Source organism: Sander lucioperca, chromosome 2 (genome assembly GCF_008315115.2).
Source record: "Sander lucioperca isolate FBNREF2018 chromosome 2, SLUC_FBN_1.2, whole genome shotgun sequence".
NCBI classification, from domain to species: Eukaryota; Metazoa; Chordata; class Actinopteri; order Perciformes; family Percidae; genus Sander; species Sander lucioperca.
In genome coordinates, this window is record NC_050174.1 from 43234816 (window position 1) to 43253222 (window position 18407).

An 18407-nucleotide genomic window follows, 5' to 3' on the forward strand; every position below is an offset into this window, starting at 1 on the left:
TAAGGTATAATTCACATAAAAATGTAATTATCAAGTTATATAAGATACATTTTTAATTATCAATGTCTTAATTGGTCAAAACTACAGTTTCTACAATTATTCCAGTGGCAAGCAAATGTGATGCCCAGCAAGTGTGGGCTATAATATCAATTTTGTTTAGATCACGGCAGATTGAGTTTCTTTGACAATCTAATCTATTCCCTTTTTCATGTGAAAGTATTTTGCGTTCACTTGCCTGTAGATCACCCAGCTGTCACAAATTACAATGAGTGATGGGACTTTGGCTTGTGTATTGCCTACTATGACACAGCTCAGGTGTTCCTAATAACATTAACGACAGCTCTGCTTTTTTTCAAGTGCCGCAGTAAGCCATGGCAGTGTTACAGAGTGAGCCAGCATGCACAGTAGTTGCTGATCAGTGCCATGCATAGACTGGTGCCATGCCACTCCTGGTACTTCACTTGTATCTGAGATTGCAAGCTTTCTAAACCAACATCTATATTTAGTTGAGAACGGTCTAAACTCTGAAGCTTCCTTCACTAACTATTCGCTCAGGTCTAGTTTATCCAAAACTAAGTGAACAACATTGTGGTAAATGGAGAGGGACTCTGAAAAATTTAACTAATGACATGGAGTAGACATACATTTTATATGTGGTCGCACTTATTTTAATGGCTTGTTGATGCAGCATTGCCAACATGGCATACAGAAAACCTGAGTCATTAACACTTCACAACTATTGCGTTCAGTCAGTAGGGAGTTGGGTTGGGAACTGGAGGGTCGCTGATTCAAGTTCCTGTATGGACCAAGGTATGGTGGTGGACTGGTAGCTGGAGAGGTGCCAGTTCACCTCCTGGGCACTCCCAAGGTGCTCTTGAGCAAGGCACCAAACCCCCAACTGCTCAGGGCACCTTTCAATGGGCAGCTCCCTCACTCTGACATCTCTCCATTAGTGCATGTATAGGTACTGAGCATATGTGAGTAAGAGAGTAAATTGTGACGTTTGGATTATTAATTTTTTTTTACAAGTGATTGTGATATCACCATCTGAGATCTCTCTCTCTCATTCATTCATCTGTTCCTTACAACAGATAACTTTGAACTGATTTCATACAACATGCACATTTACCAAACCTGAAAATGTAGCTGTGAAGAGTTTACCCAATATTCCTTGTCACAGTACCACATTTAAATTGTCAACCTTTTTCAGTCTTATTTACAATTACACATGCTGTCAAACTGAGCTCACAGGTGCAACACAGGTGCAACTCCTGTACAGGTGACTTAATGCTGCAAGGGTGCAAATTAATCCTGTCACTATACCATCATGTCATCTTGGCATTTAAGAAAGCAGGTGTCTATTATTAATGTGTTTATTTACTGCACTCCAGTAAACTCTCTTAATCTTTGAGAATGCATTAGTGTATTCATCACTTCAAATTGTGTTCTGTGTTTTAGGCTCGATTGACTGAACCATGCTGGTAGCAAAGTAGCAGTCAAATTGATTGTAAGACCCAACACATGCCCATATTTTCAAGTATGGTAAGCTGAAATTCATGCAAAACTCAGGTTTTGCATGTTATACCTCATTGTACCTGTATGTGGCCAAAAGATGTACATCGAGTATAGTGCTACACCGCTGTTGTTGAGTTTGAACTTGCAGTTTAAAAAATGTTGACGATGTTTTTAGGAAAATGCATTTAGTCGAGAAAACAAAAAAATAAGGATGATAAGGCTGCCCAGTGTCTCACACTTTTGAGCAAACCTATATGTGTGTGTGTGTGTGTGTGTGTGTGTGTGTGAGAGAGGCTTTATAAACCTACATGAGGGTTTATAACCTACATTCTTGTTTTACTAAGCAGCTTTGAAGGGACGTCAACTGCTAAATTTGATCCGTAAGTCTTGAGGACAATAGTGACAGACAGGAAGCCGTAGACCTTGAGAGTAGATGATATTAATCCTATAGAGATATCTATTGATGCTTTGTTTTACAATGCTATTTCCGGGACTATAACTGGATCAAAACGGAAAAAAAATATTGAATCAAAATCTAATTTTCTGCATAATAAAAATTGGAATAATACTTAAATGAGCCCTCTGAACCGCAGGGGTGGCTGCCATTGTGTAGTAAATGGAAAGCACCAAGAGGCGAGGCAAAGTAAATCTTTCTTTTGAGCCATTATGTGTAATATTTCATTGTATAAGGAATTATATCATCTGCTATTTAATACATTACAAGTTAGATGTTTCAATGGCTTTCATTACAGGGGCTGCTGTTCAGTAAATGTCGCATAGTCTTGCTTTAAATTTTATCTATGACATGTTGAAAACGAGTAGAGAAAAGTCATAAAGACAGCCGACAACTTAGTGTCAGTAATGTCAGTTACACAACCATATCTAAAGTTTGATAACATTTCTTTTTTACTTGCTCATTTAACTGTTTGGGTCTTATTTTAACAATTGTATCATGTGACGCACTTTGTGACCCTGTCTGTGAAAGGTGCTATATATTATATTATAACATTAGTTAACATTAGCCACCATGAGCTACTGGCCATATCAGATCAAGTAAGAATGTAGCAGAAAATCCTTGAGTGTATACTGAACTGAGTAATGGTGCATTTTATTGTTAATTAATCCAACTTATCCAGGAGGAGGATTGTGCTATTTCCTCGTCCAAAAGTTACAGTCTAGCTTTAAAAGGCAAATTATTAACCATTAAGCTTGACGAACACTGTCATTCAGTATATCATATCATATATCTGTGGCCTCTTCGTTCTTTCCCTGTGGCTTGCATGACAAATCCAGTTCAACTCTTGTTCTCTTGACACACTACACTAACAAGACTAATTTAAGTCTGGTAGCTCTATTTAAATTTTTAAATGCTTTAACCACCTAAATCCTATTGTTTTAACTAGTAAGCGGTAGTTGGCACCAGGAAGGTAAATAAAGGTTAATATACTGAATGGTTCATAATGTTATCGGACAGTAGCCTTGCAGAATGCCATCTATGGTCAGACGGCACTGTTAATCAGCAGGACCATAATCTGATACCCAATACGAGGACTCGGTTGCAAGAAAAGTTATGTTTCCAATTCAATCTGGTGAAATCACTACACCTGTTAGGTAAGAGAATGTTTTTAATGACATGGCACAGCCTTATTGATCTACATACAGTAGGTCTGATATAAAAAACGAAAGGTCATTTTCTAGATTCTGTGGCCTAGACTCACTTCAACTTCTGAAAAACCCTGCACCCCCTCCTAATCACAAAGTAGGCTAATGCTTAGAGCCTTCATCCTCTTTTATGTATCCACCAGCCTTCCTTTGTTCCCCTCCAGTATTATAATCTTAAAGCATTGCACAATAACAACCAACAGAAACAATTAATTGTAAATGTGAAAAAGACACTTAACCTAAAATAAAAAAAAGTATTTTGAAAGTCATCTCAAAGTGTGGTCTTTTTTCACAAAGAATCAAGACGTGAATTGATATTTTCCAATCATAGCCTTCCAATATAACTTCCTTGAGGAATCTGTAGGGATTGCAAAAAGATTAATGAATGGCACAGTGTCCATGCATTCATATCATAAATGATGAATTCATGATGGGCATTTGTTGAGATATGTCACAGAGCCAACACCATGTCAGCCTGGCAGCTCAGCAGGGGATAATGGTATTTAGATGTCCTGTAAGCACGCGGATCCTCTCAGTCAGCAACATTAATGGGGCCATGAGGCATCCTGCTCATGTCCCTTAGGTACAGTAAAGGGGGGTATTAGACAACAGTAATGCTGGCTGATCTGAGCGCTCTGTCTGCTGTGTAGTCTGGGGGGATCACCATGGGGAGCACCAGCAAGGTGGCCAACTTGTGGAAGAGGAGACAGAGTCTTTTCCCCAACTACAAAGTTGCGGATTCAGACATTAATCGAAGACCCTCGGAGATTGCCTATCCGCTGGCCAAGAAAAGCTGCATGAAGACATGGAACTCCATGCAGGACCTGAGCAGGGACATCTACGACATTTATGCCGAGTACGAAGAAGAACTGGATGAAAAAGCTATATATTGCTCTTCCAAGCATGTTTCACTCTCCAAGAAGAACTACATGATAAACATCAATGTAGGGGGTAAGCCCTACCAGATAGCCTACAAGACGGCCGCCAAGTATCCAAAGACCAGAATAGGACGACTGGCCACCTATACGGACCACAACATGAAGCTGGACTTGTGCGATGACTACATTGTGGCCACCAGTGAGTACTTCTTTGACAGGGATCCAGATGTCTTCCACAGTATCTTCAACTTCTACAGGACCGGTGTGCTCTGGATCAAGGACGAGTTGTGTCCCCGCAACTTCCTGGAGGAGATCAACTACTGGGGCGTGAGGATCAAGAACACCCACCGCTGTTGTCGCATCTCCTTCGAGGAGCGGCAGGACGAGCTGAACGATCAGCTGAAGATCCAGAGGGAGCTGGAGGCAGAAGTGGAGATCGAGGAGAATGAGGAGCTCTTCCATGACATGTTCATGGGCCAGAAGCGCAGAGCTATCTGGAACTTGATGGAGAAGCCGTTTTCGTCCATCAAGGCCAAGCTGATGGCGTTGGCCTCCAGCGTGTTTGTCGTGATTTCCCTGGTGGCCATGACTCTCAACACGGTGGAGGAGATGCAATACAGAACTCCCACAGGTCAGCTCAGCGGGAAGACACACTGGGAACACGTGGAGTCCATGTGCATCGCCTTCTTCACGATGGAGTTCCTGCTCCGTCTGGTGTCCACTCCTGACCTCAAATCCTTCAGCAGGAGTGTGCTCAATGTGGTAGACCTGATCGCCATCCTGCCTCAGCATGCGCAGGCCATCTTGGAGTTCTTTGACAGTGAGGAGAATTACATGAAGCACGAGGCCGACATGCAGGCGGTGGGGCAGGTGGGAAAGCTGGGCCAGGTGTTGCGGATCATGAGACTGATGCGAATCTTTCGGATCTTGAAACTGGCGCGACACTCCACAGGTCTGCGGGCCTTTGGCTTCACTTTGCGTCAGTGCTACCAGCAAGTGGGCTGCCTCTTCCTTTTCATCGCCATGGGCATCTTCAGCTTCTCGGCCATGGTTTACACTGTGGAGCATGACATGCCGCAGACCAACTTCACCAGCATTCCTCATGCATGGTGGTGGGCAGCTGTAAGTATATCTTTGTCAAATGTAGTGTAAAAAACCAGCAGGACAAGACTCTGAAATAAGAACATAGATGAAAGTTAGTAGAGTAGAAGAAATATGGAAAGCACAAAGCCTTAATATTATAAAAGTTAAATAAATCACTTAAGTAACAATGTAACCTATTTATTTACAAGTAAAATGTAGTGCCCTGTCCTCGAATGACTTTAATGCTGACAAAGTGCCTGAGGCGTAATGTTATTAGATTACACTCCAGCATTACCTGGCTTACAAAAAACAATGAGGTCAGAGCTACTGCAGGGTGTGTCACCTCATGCTTTGGTATGTGTGACTCAAGTGGTCGATGGTAACATTCAATCTAAAGTGGTCGATGGTAACATTCAATCTACCGATTGTATATTTTTACAGTACTGATGTATTAATGGCACCTGGTCAGTTTTATAAGGTTGAATAACCTGGTTAATGTCCTGAGTTAAGGTCTTTATTTGAGTTAACGCAAACGTTTGATTCACTGCCTGTGAATAAACCCGTTAACATATCCTTCCCCTCCCTCTTTGACCGAGTGGTAGAATCTTACTTCTGATTCAGGTTGGAAGGAAATAATAATCCTCTGAATGATAGTAGTGGGTATAGTGAAGGGAACTGTGAGCACTGCCTACTGCTACAGATTCCTGTTGTATTCATATAAACAGAAGCTGAAGAATTATGTGCCATCTTTGAGTCACAGGCGAACCTATAGGTCATTTTTGCTGACGTCTGTTAGCAGGAAATTTAAAACTATGAATTAAAACTTTGAACAGATTTGTACAACACAGACAGACTTTGTGGCAATCGGCAGGAAGAAGAAGGAAAACTGAAAAGATAGACTTCCACTATCACTTTTCCCAAAGAATATGGGGCGAAAGCTACACTGATGACTGGCTACACACTGTTGTTATAAGGGAGAGAAATTTTAAATTTTACCGGGCAAATCCAATGGAATTTTAAGGACAGCCATGAAAATATGTAGAAGAAGTATTTGCCTCTCCTGATGTGAAACTTTGTTGGTAATTATAAAGTTCAGCAATTGAAAACTTTTGGAAGTGTGGGTCCTAATAAATGCAATGTAATTATTTGAGTATAAAATTAACCATCAGCAAACTATGGCTAATTTTGCTTGTAAAAATGAGTGGTCATTTTTATTTTCATCACTTTGGACTACCAACAATTCACAAAAATAAGGGGGAGATACAGAAGCCTAGACAATTGTTTCTCAATCCACATGATAGAATGAAAAACATTTTTCCCAATTGGCAGCAAGTGAAGCAAATATCATGTAACGCATAATCAGCTGAATTTCCTGGGTCTTTCATAGTCTGCACACTCCTAAAATCAGAGCAGAGGAGCTCCAAACTTAGGACTGGTTAGTTACACAGTGTTGCAGTCTGTTCTGTTAATTGTTTCAGTTTTAATGTTGTATACTTATTCTTGTTATACTTACCTGTGTCACTGGATTAACAATAGATTATTGGGAATGTCCTGGCTCCCAGTTTTAATCCGATCCTACTGCCTACTTTGTTGTCTAACAAAGGCAAAATGCAGTGCTTTTTATAAAGGTGCAAAATGCCCCAATTGGCCACATGGATGAGCACAGGTCTACTAAACAGGACACTGACTGAACCTGCTGGTAAGGTTTGTGAGTCATATTTCTCCATCACCACTGACCCCTCTCATTCCCCCGCAGGTCAGCATCTCCACTGTGGGCTACGGAGACATCTACCCAGAGACCATACTGGGTCGTCTCTTCGCTTTCATCTGCATCTCTTTTGGAATCATCCTCAACGGTCTGCCCATATCCATCCTCTTCAACAAGTTCTCAGACTATTACTCTAAACTCAAGTCCAATCAGTACACAGCCTCCACCAAGAATCGAGGGAAGGTGAGATTTTCCAACAGGACAGTGAAAAGGCTCAAACACTGTTTTTGTGAAGCACACTAATTTCTTTCTTCTTTTTTTTTAAATGAAGAAATAATATGCTTTTGGCAGCTTTTGTAGTTAGGAAGCCAGTGAGGGATCACATGCTTCTATAATTATGAGAAGAACAAGTAGGGAGAAAATTAAGCAGTATGACTGACTGTTTTATGAAAATATTTGCTTTTTGTATACAGATAACCATATTTTATATATACTACATTTCTGTCAAAAAAGAGAAATACAAAAAATAAAATAAAAGTTTCCACTAGTTTAGACTTGCTATTTACATATGCTATCTCTATATTATCATTTAGAGAAATTACACAAAACAGAGTTCCTTTTCAGTGGTAAGCTCTTCATACCTGTCCATCATTACAAATTAAATGGTACGTACAACCATTCTTCAAACCCACAACAGAATATTTCAATTTACAAATATACTGTATTGAATATGTCAGGTACAATTTTGAGAAAATATGTATACAATGATGCAAAACACATCTACAATATACATTTGATGTAATTATACAGCTGCACAAATGTGAATATTTCTCTATATTATCACATGGCTTCAGTGAAGTTGGAACAAGCATATAAGGAATATGCTTGCATTTGATATTGTCACCCAATGTGGAAAGATGTTACTTCAAATTAAAATGTAAGATTTTTTTATCATGTTTTACAAGCAGTCCTCTTTAATCAGATTCCCACAGTGAAAATGTGTAATATTGTCAACAGTTTGGGTAAAAAGGTCAAAACTTGTGGTTTGGTCTGGGCACTGGGGAATGAATGAAAAAGCTTTTACTATCACCAGAGCAGCTCTCAGGGCATTGATCTTTTTGTTTATCTACGATATATCTCTATGCCTAACTGATTTTGAAATATGTCCTTTTCAGAGACAGTTTAACCAGTAGCATAAATCTGAGCGAAAAATATTAGTTTCTTTATAATTGCAGCTGCAATGTTTTAAATCTGTGTGCTCACACAGGAGATCTGCAGGGGCTTGCAAAGTGTACTTAACCTTCAATTACTGGTACTCCTTTACATGTGTTTGCAATGTTTAATAGCCTATGAAGTATGCACTGTGATTGACTTGCAATGCATGCAACTATGTCACACGATGCAGTCTGATACTCTGTTATTAATAAACACTGTAGCTACTACTTATGAAACTATTTTCATTTGGCGTTTTTCCATCACATGGTAGCCTACCTGCTCGACTCGCCTTGACACTACTCGCCTTTTTTTTGGTTTTCCATTATGAAAAAAAGTACCGCTGCAGTCAAGCCGAGCCGAGTAGAGCTGGTACTAGCAGTGGGTAAGCGTTAATTGACTAAATACTACATCATCATATACCTGTTCACCTGCATGTATCTCTACTGACCCCTTCTGGTTATATATCTATGTTCTGGATAACCTTTGCAATTGCAAAACACATCTTGGTTTCCTTACATGTATTACTATTAATGCTATAATAGAGGAAAAACAACATAGGCTACTATAGCGTTATTCAGCATTTTCCAACTGCTGGTGATTTTAACACAGCTCATACATGGACTGTTGTTTCAAATATACAATATTTTGTCTAAACCTATTTGTGTCAAAAAGGGAGGATAACAATTACTGTCAGTACAGACCATAGACTGATACAGACCAACAACCGGTGCTTGAAATGGGCCAGAACTCACCAGTACTCAATACTGGTACCAGCACTTCTGATTTTTGTCCACAAGAGTACCCTTACTTCTAATTGTTATTCACAGTATTCAGGAATTTCCCCAGTGTGGGATTAATAAAGTCTATCTTACTAGGCTGATATTTATACCAAAATAGGCTATATTTATAAGGAAAAAAACAAGCATGCTATGTAAAATCTATGAGCATCCCCATCTAGCCCGAATGGAATGATCCTTTGTTTCGTAACCACATTTTTGAGTCGTAGCCATACACTCTTGACATTTTTAGACACTGCAAGGATTCGAATGTGAGATTGGCAGTCGAATCAGGATCGATTGAATCGTTAAATAGTCGGCTATTCGTGTCACCAAGATATATATGAATATAAATATATAAGACGCATGCAATGATCATGTTGTATATACAACTGCTGAATTATGCGAGTAGCAACTTTTTAAAACCAATTCAAGCATTGCCAACAACGCAACAAACCAGTGTCCAAAATGACCATAGCTAGCAATCCATAGTCTACATACATCTACTCATACTGTGTGCGACAGCGTCAACAAAAACTGATAACGATATGAATGGCGATCCTCATAAAGGTAAGATTTAACACTTACTAATGAATTGTTTAGTTTTCTTTCTGTTTTAACATCTACTAATGTGTTATCCTGTTTTTCTTCTCTTTCGTCCTGCTTTACCTAGTTTGATATAGCAAATGTTGCTGCTGTGTATTTATTGTTCTTTTTATTGTAATGGACTACAGATGGAAATTAGCCTTTAGGCTATAATCTGGCACTTTTTACGTGTACTTCTGTATATGTTCATCAAATGTGCATTGTCCTGAAAATAATAAAACAAACAAAAAACAAGATTTGGCAAGACTGTTATATTACTCTCCATTTACATAGGCATGCCTAATAAACTGGACACTGAGAGGTATGAAATCTGAGGTGAACAATATAGTCTGTTGTGGAGCTTCATCAGGTTTCCCTGTCCAGTGGATCATAAATGTAGACATATCATGGACGATGCCATTGGTCTCCTGCATTGACATATGGTCTCCTGTCCGGAACAATAATCTATACATTGCCACTGAAATGGATAATTTGCTCCAGAAGATGGCAGTAGTTCACCAATGAGCATATCAACTGCAGTAAATCCTCAAAGAAGAAGTATCTTGTCCCACAGTCCCCTCTCTGGTGGTAAAGTGACCTCTGGTTGTTAGCCTGCTGTAAAACTATGGCGCCTCCAGTTGCAGTGTCGCCTTTGATTAAGGTTTGTGTTGCTTTAACGTTACATATTGTGAAAAATGGGTTACTCGTGGTTTACTGTAAATTACCGTTTGCCCTGGTATTTAGGTTGCTAACGTTAGCTAGCTACACAGAGCACGCTAACCTGCTAACTGTTAGCAAGGAAGCATGCTAGCTTATAGCTAACGTTATTACAACTTCTAACGTTAGCGTTATTTGCATTTGTGCGAATGCATTTGTTCAATTTATTTCATTTATGTTCAATGGTATTGTGAAGTGCGACTTGCCTTGACGGAACATCACCCTTGACGTTGCTAGCTAACGTTAAGACCATAGACTCTCCATTGAAACGACGTAGCGCTAGCTAACTAGCTAGTTAGTTGTTATAAATAGAAATGCCATTGGATTTAGTGGATATAAATCCAGTAGAAGGCATTTTATAAACCGTATCGCATCCGTAGGTGTTTAATTAAGCTGCAACTTAATTTTTCGTCCTCGTTATCGCCCACTGCTGTTCATTTTTGGTGTTGACAGACTCCAAACAGGTGGAAAGACTATTTTATACTACTTATCTATTGGAATAATAACAATGACGGTGGGTTATGTAACTTGTGGCCATGACCAAGGTCTCAATCAATTCCTCCAGCACTGTACAGAGTTTAATGGGCATTACGGAAGCAATGCTAAGTAAGGATGTCTAGAACTTCTAAAGCGAAGGCTACTGGGTATTCTGTCTGTCATTTCTATTGGTCTAGAACCTATGGATGACAAAACATCTTCAATACGAAAATGGCAAGTTCTGTAATAACACTTCAACTTGTAGATATACTGTCACTTGTATGACAACTTTGTAGGGACTGCACCACCACTGGCATTAATTTGCATGGTTTCTCCTTCACAGACAGCAAGGTATTCAGCTTTGATTGCTGGCATCATCTATGGCAAAAAAAGATATGGTGAGTTATTCTTATTAGTAATGATGCACTTTACTGGAACAGTGCACTGAGATAAACCCACCGTAATATATTGAATATAACAGTAATTTGGACCGGGAGGGTGGAAAAACACTCTAAACATAGTTTAAAACCTGATCCTCTTACAAAAAAAGCATGCTTCGCATTAACTTGACAAATGAGATTATAAACTCCAGTTACTGGATTAAAGGTAATAAAATGTTAAAGGTCCAAAGATGATTGATCTTCATTCAGTTCCTGCAGCATCTTATTTAAGGAGGATGTGACACTTTAGGCTCGTATATGTCCGGTCTATGTATAGATACCATATTTACTTGGTGCATCTTAACAATATGTGCACTTCAGATAATGTTACCAAATGTCCTTTTGAATTCCAGTCAATATTGGGTGCCATTTTCCTTACATAATGATAATAATTTTTTAAACCGCTAATTTCCTCAGAAAACCTGAAGCCAATTGCAGCTGAGGAGAGGAGGATTGAGGAGGAGGAGAAAAAGGTTCGCGAGGAGCAGGAGCGCATCGCCAAGGCGCTTGCAGAAGGTAGCCTCTACAGCCTTAATCCTGCATGTCAAATATTCAGTTTGCACATGCATACAACTGCATGCTGCACAGTTTCCAGTAAGCGGATTCAATAATAACACCACCAGTATACAGTGTAATACAGTTGGCGCTGCATGGCACAATAAATTGGGAGACTAAACCATATTTGCTATGTAAAATTCTAAATGTACTAATCCCACTTATTTTACTCTCTCCTTACAGCAAGTGAAGATACTATTCTGAAGTAAAGCTGGTGTGCCGTCTGAGGATGTCCATGTGAAATTCCCAACATCTCCTTCCTTTTTCCTGGAGTAACAATGGCAAAGTCGGGTCCCAAGCAGTCAAACACTCCCGTGTTGTGGACCTACTCACTGTTACCTTGTATGATACAACAACTCACCGGAATGCCAGATAGAGTGATTATAAGTTAGTTACATGATATAAAATAAAGCTCTTGGACTCAGCATTGTAGTACTGCAAATGCAGCCGCATAAGTTATAACATTCATGTTTGTAATGAAATGTCATAAATACAAAAGTACATGATCACTGTAGTCTGACTTTTTTTTTTTTGTACCTTTTAGTTATAATCAGTGTTTACCTTCAGCCACTGTTTAGCACAGGTATGACATGTTATATTAAAATAACAATGTGTTGATCTTAGATTATGTTCCATTGCTTCCTATTTACCAACACATTTTGATGACTGGTTCTCATTTACAATATGTACTTTAGTTATTTGTCATTTAATCATGTGAATACTTGGGCTACTATATGGGCGCCCGCCCTACCAGGTGAGCTAACCAGGTGCTAAAAGTGCATAAGTTCATCCATCCATCCATCTTCATCCGCTTATCTGGGGTCGGGTCGTGGGGGCAGCAGCTCCAGCAGGGGACCCCAAACTTCCCTTTCCCGAGCCACATTAACCAGCTCCGACTGGGGGATCCCGAGGCGTTCCCAGGCCAGGTTGGAGATATAATCCCTCCACCTAGTCCTGGGTCTTCCCCGAGGCCTCCTCCCATCTGGACGTGGCTGGAACACCTCCCTAGGGAGGCGCCCAGGGGGCATCCTTACCCGATACCCAAACCACCCCAACTGGCTCCTTTCAACGCAAAGGAGTAGCGGCTCTACTCTGAGTTCCTCACGGATGACTGAGCTTCTCACCCCATCTCTAAGGGAGATGCCAGCCACCCTCCTGAGGAAACCCATTTCGGCCGCTTGTACCCTGTGAAAGTGCAAAAGTGTCATAAGAATTTCCAAAGGAAGCTGATTAATTAAACTGTCATTTAAAGTGCTCGTTTGTTTTTTTGGCTTTTTCCCTTTCCTTTATTGTGTTATATATCTTTTTTGTGCATGTTATAGGTTTATAAAGTGAAAAAGCCCAAAGTCCACCCCAAAGGCACTTACCATCTCCAACAGAAAACACTGTTCACAAACTGCTCCAAACAGCTCTATTGTAGTCCAGCCTTTACTTCCGTGATGAACGTGCGTCACTTTGTAACACACGTTATAATGCTCGCTAAGCTGCTAGCTTGGCACGTCCTCATACTCTGTTTCTGAATGGCTAGTAGTCCTTACCTAGCTACTGCGCATGTGCGACTCCCAACAAAGATGGAACAGAAGTGAGATGACTCACTCTGTAGCTAAAACAGAGAGCTCAACACACAGGGTGAAAAGAGGAGCTGCAGCAATGTGCAGTACCACAAAAATATGTTTTTTGAAAATTAAACCATGTAAACCTATTCTGATATAACCTCTAAATACAATTATGAACCTGAAAATGAGCATAATATGAGCACTTTAATTCTCATAGAAAAGTTGTCATATACTTAGAACAATTTCCTCGCCCTGTTTGAGTTCCTACTGTAGCTTTATGAGCCTGTGGAAAATGTTAGTTATTACTTGGTTTTCTAAGACGTGCATTTAATTACAGTGAAAAACATTAGTTGCAGACGTGCCAGTTACTGGAGAAATTAACTTTCAGTTAGAGTTATAAAGATTGGTCAATGTGGTTCAAGATTTGACACAATATTAGACATTAATCTGCCTTTTATTTCTTGATTGTAGAACATGTATGATCTATAAAATGTTAGAAAATAGTGAAAAATACCCATTATAATTTCCTGAAGCCAAAAGGTAATTTCATCAAATTGTTTGTTTTTCCCGACAAATAGTCCAAACCCCCATTAGCTTATCACTAAGAAAAGAAAAGCAGCACAATTCTCTCAACAGAAAAGTTGGAACTGAAAAATGTTTGGTATTGTTTGCTTGGACAATAACTTAGTTAATTGGTTGTCAAAATAGTTGCCCATTATCTTACTGTCAATTTACTAATCATCTCATCGTTTTAGTTATAATTATTCCCAATTTAATACAAATGCTTTCACTGCTGATTAGTGTGATTCAATGTAGGTGAAAAATCTGACTTTACAGTTATAGGTAAATAAAACACGACGATCGTGAAATCCAACTATTCCCCCTGCAGTCCCTTCAGGGTCCTATGTTGCTCACAGTGAAAGCCATGGCTGATGGCTTTTGTTGTCCAGATGCTTTCAACATTCATCTTCCTGAAGACCAACTTAACTGTCAGATCCTGTGGAAATGTTCTTCCATCCCTCTCTGACAGTCACCTGCTAATGGTCACGTGACGTGGCTTGAGTTCAGACATGTCGAACCTGAGCTGACCTCCAGTTAAGCAAGTGTGCGTCTAAATGCGTCTAAGATCATTTAAACCTAGCTTTTGTTTTCAGATTAGAGATGCAGAGTTTATACTGTTGGTATTTACACCAAGTAATACTGTTACCAGCAGGTTGATAGCAGCCCAGGATGTCAAAGCATAGAGGCCTTACCTAATATACTCAGGACAGGTAATTATTAGAACAACAATGCCCAGGGCTGACTAAAAATACAGCTGGACTTACAGGAAAGTACGCAACAAAACAGATTATGGAATTGAAAAAAAAATTGTAAATTTGAGTAGAAATCAGAAATAATGTAGAAACTGAACAGAAATCTAAATATATATTTTTTAAGAAACTCACATAATGAATTAGAAAAAGTACAAGGGTAAAATGCCACGTTTACAAAACAGGCTTTAAGAATTGATGGTAAACTTTATACTAATGGCATATTGTGAGCAACCACACTAATTAGGTTTGTAAATGGATTTGAAGCAGCAAATTATTTCATGATGTGTTAGTGAGTAAAACACCCCACTCTGGTCTGTGAAGTGGGGTGTTATAACACTTTGGCATTTGTATGCACATTTGCTGGTGGTGCAAACTTCACATTTTGCCCTGGATTATAGATGGAAGCTCTGGCAGCTTTTATGGACAAGATGACAACACGTTACTTAACTGTGCAAGTGACAACAGGTGGGAACACCTGACATAACGTAACAGGGCATTAGTACTCAGTGTGCTATTTTCCAAACTTTTTTATTATGTAAATTGTAAATTATGTAAAATCGTAATTTTGTGAAAATACTGCTTTTCACATCCTTTATCCTTAAACTTTGTGGATCTTTTTATGTTTTACACCCAAATAAAATGTTTTGTCAACAATAAATATAATAATATATAAATATATAATAAATATATATTTGAAGTGCCCTTACTATTCAAATAAACAGAACCAAGCATTGTTTAGAAGTCCAAAAGTAATAAAAGTGAGACAGTTTATTTTTGTCACTAATTATAAAAGCCAGTAGAAAAGTAGAAAAAAAACAACATAAAAACAGAACAGGAAAAACTTTACTGCCCAGTAAGGAATGTTACAGTTTGTTTTTAAGAATAGTATCCCAATATAGACTTGGTAACATTTTATCTGGAGATGGAAAAAAAAAAACAGAAAGAAGATGGCTGGTTTCATAATTTTAAGTATGGAAAAACAAACTCTAAAAATGTTAAATAAAATCATCTTATCTCATATTCTTTTATTCACCCTGTATCACACTATCACATTACTTTCTCAGCAAATCTTGATATTTGTACTAGGTTGCATTGTAAGGGTTTATGACTTAAATACACTAGTCTGCACATGTAAACACATTGGCCATGGACGTGTGACTTGGTGCTCAGGCCACCACTTTGCCCTGGGGCTTTTGCAGTTATGTATCCCATTATAGAGCCCTGCAAACAATTACATAAAGCCAACACACTGCTGAATGTGAGGGTTTATCAGCTTACAGCGGGGGATTTTGTTAACTGGATTATTGGTAGATTTAAACTCTGCATTTAGGTTCAAGAAGTGAAAATAATCAGTGAGCCTGTCTGCGCGTCAGGTATAAAAGGGTTCACACGGCGTCTTCTCACCACAGCTCAGACACTGCAACAGCTCTACACTGATAACTTTGTGCGACCTCATTCTACACTTCAGGTAAGCAGATGCTGCTTTGTGGAGACATAGTGATCTTTTTACAAACTAAATATGGAGTTTTTCCTTTAGCCAGATACGAGCTGCTCTAAAGTAACATAAAGAACTGGAAATAAAGATCGTACTATTATGCCAATTAACATGTGCTCGACTTTGTTTTGCTTAGAATGGACTTCCAAATCGTTGCCCTGGTGATGTTGTTCCTGGCCTGTGTGGAGCAGAGCCTGGCCTCATGCGTTGTGGACAGCTTCACAGTAAAAGAAGACTTTGACCCCAAAAGAGTGAGTACGGAAATATGTTGTATTCAACTCAGATCTAGTGCAAGTTGCTGTAACTGTAACTAGCCTGATACCTTTTACAGTAATACTACTATGTAGGTTCAGGACAGATACCTCATCTACCTGCTCATCTACCTCATGTCTATTTCAATCCTACAATTACAATATTGTTAATATATTACCATTGCACTGATCTGCCTTGCACTGTACTCATATTTAAATCCTAAAATCTCAGTCTATTGACCGATATTGCACTATTCCTTCCCTCTCTTTTGTATATTTTTTGTAAAATTGTAAATTTTATTGTATTGTTATACTGTACTCTATTTTTTATATTCTTACCGTCATCTCTGTTTTTATTCTTAATATGTTAAGTGTTGTACTTTGAGAGCAAAGATTACCGGAGTCAAATTCCTTGTTTGTCTACGCAAGCCTGGCCAATAAAGCTGATTCTGATTCTGAGATAGCTAGCTCCACCAGATAATCAATTAGGAAAACTATAGGTATACAATAATCAATATCCTCCAAATAAACCAGGACATCATCAGCATACAATAAAATATAGTGTTGCGTATTGTGTATTACAATCAGGGGTATCACTTCATATCCTGATTGTAGTACACATACAAATAACAAAAACAAATTAGTTTATGTGCATATCCATATTCCACTGATAAAATGCCTATTAAAATAATCTTTATAATTCCCCGCAACAGTATGCAGGAAAGTGGTACGCTCTGCAGAAGAAGGATCCCGAGGGTTTGTTCCTGCAGGACAACATCTCTGCTGAATACACTATTGAAGACGATGGTTCCATGGTTGCCTCTTCCAAGGGCAGAGTCACTCTCTTTGGGTGGGTATTTGTCATTTTTAGTTTATTTAGTAGCAGTCTGAATGTGATATGTTATATTTAAATAACTAAAGGCTACATTCCTGCTTGCAAATGTAACAGTTTTTTCTCTACTTGTGATCCAGGTTCTGGGTCGTGTGCGCCGACATGGCTGCTCAGTACTCTGTGCCCGATCCCGGCACTCCCGGCAAGATGTTCATGAACTACCAGGGACTGGCCAGCTACCTGTCCAGCGGCGGTAAGCCTCCTCAGTTGTATGCACACATTCTCTCGGTCTCTCTCGCTCTAACACAGCTGAGAGTAACTTCTTGCTCCCCGCTCTTTCAGGTGACAACTACTGGATCATTGACACAGACTATGACAACTACGCCATCACCTATGCCTGCCGCACCCTGAAAGAGGATGGAAGCTGCGATGACGGATACTCCCTGGTCTTCGCCCGCAACCCCCGCGGCCTCCCCCCTGCCATCCAGAGAGTCGTCCGCCAGAAACAGGAGGAAATCTGCATGGCCGGAGAGTTCCAGCCAGTGCTGCAGTCTGGTATGTACTCAGTCTTTCACATTCAGCTCAATGGACAGACAAACCGAGAAACCATACACCTTGACTTGCATTTAAAGGACTATTGTTGACTTCCCCTCAGATCGCTGCCTGTTAAATTGACAGCTAGTTAGACTATCTGTCCAATCTGAGTTTTCTGTCGCATGACTATTTTGCAGCGGCTCTGGGCGGAGTTTAGCACCGCCCATGACGATTCTGATTGGTTTAAAGAAATGCCATTAAACCAGAGCACGTTTTCCTCCCATCCCCGAATGCTGTGTGGAGTAGCCAGACCCTCCTTCAGCGCGCTTTGGAGGAGGGTCTGTCAAAGCGAGACTAAGAGTAAACAAAGAATACTCTTTGCAACACTTGGATTGCCCTTCATAGCACTTTTCAAAGAACATTTATATTTAACTAAACTAAATATTTCAAGCTCTGTGTTACATTTTAACTCATCTAACAGTTGATCCTCTTGTCTATTCTTAACAGGAGCCTGCTAAACTGCCCCTAAGCTAAAGTTTGCTGAGCAGCACTTCAGGTTACTGGATTGATCATCCTGTCCCAAGTAAATACAGAGCTCTACTCAAAGACGCAAATGAGAGAATAATCATGCTGTCAGATACAACGCTCCGGCGAAAAGAATTTCATTAAACCTGCCAAGATGAAAATATATTTCCCAGCCAAATGAAAACTATTACCTGTTGAGTGATTGTGATAATTTCCCTTCTGTATTAGTGACAATACATTTTGTAAAGAAACTTGCTGTTGTCCTTGTTTTTTTTTTAAAAACGACTTAG

At 39.5% G+C, this 18407-nt stretch overlaps 3 protein-coding genes across 3 annotated transcripts in view; 2 read left to right on the top strand and 1 right to left on the bottom strand.

Annotated features, from left to right (window-relative positions):
* LOC116050615 (transmembrane protein 150A) overlaps nt 1-12213 on the bottom strand; it is a 37882-nt gene extending 25669 nt beyond the window's left edge. Inside the window, exon 1 of the mRNA XM_031300826.2 lies at nt 10876-12213. The gene's annotated coding sequence lies outside the window, so the exon portion shown is untranslated. The remainder of the gene's footprint in view (nt 1-10875) is intronic.
* LOC116050614 (potassium voltage-gated channel subfamily V member 2-like) lies at nt 3723-8292 on the top strand. Its single transcript, XM_031300823.2, has 2 exons — nt 3723-5177; nt 6895-8292. Exons 1-2 carry the CDS (start codon nt 3843-3845, stop codon nt 7147-7149), a joined length of 1590 nt encoding a protein of 529 aa, XP_031156683.1. The 5' UTR covers nt 3723-3842; the 3' UTR covers nt 7150-8292.
* Nucleotides 12214-15731: 3518 nt separating the features above from the next.
* On the top strand, nt 15732-18363 carry LOC116050619 (purpurin-like). The gene is made up of 6 exons (XM_031300830.2): nt 15732-15948; nt 16112-16226; nt 16940-17076; nt 17199-17311; nt 17401-17613; nt 18100-18363. Exons 2-6 carry the CDS (start codon nt 16113-16115, stop codon nt 18108-18110), a joined length of 588 nt encoding a protein of 195 aa, XP_031156690.1. The 5' UTR covers nt 15732-15948; nt 16112; the 3' UTR covers nt 18111-18363.
* Nucleotides 18364-18407: the final 44 nt, after the last annotated feature.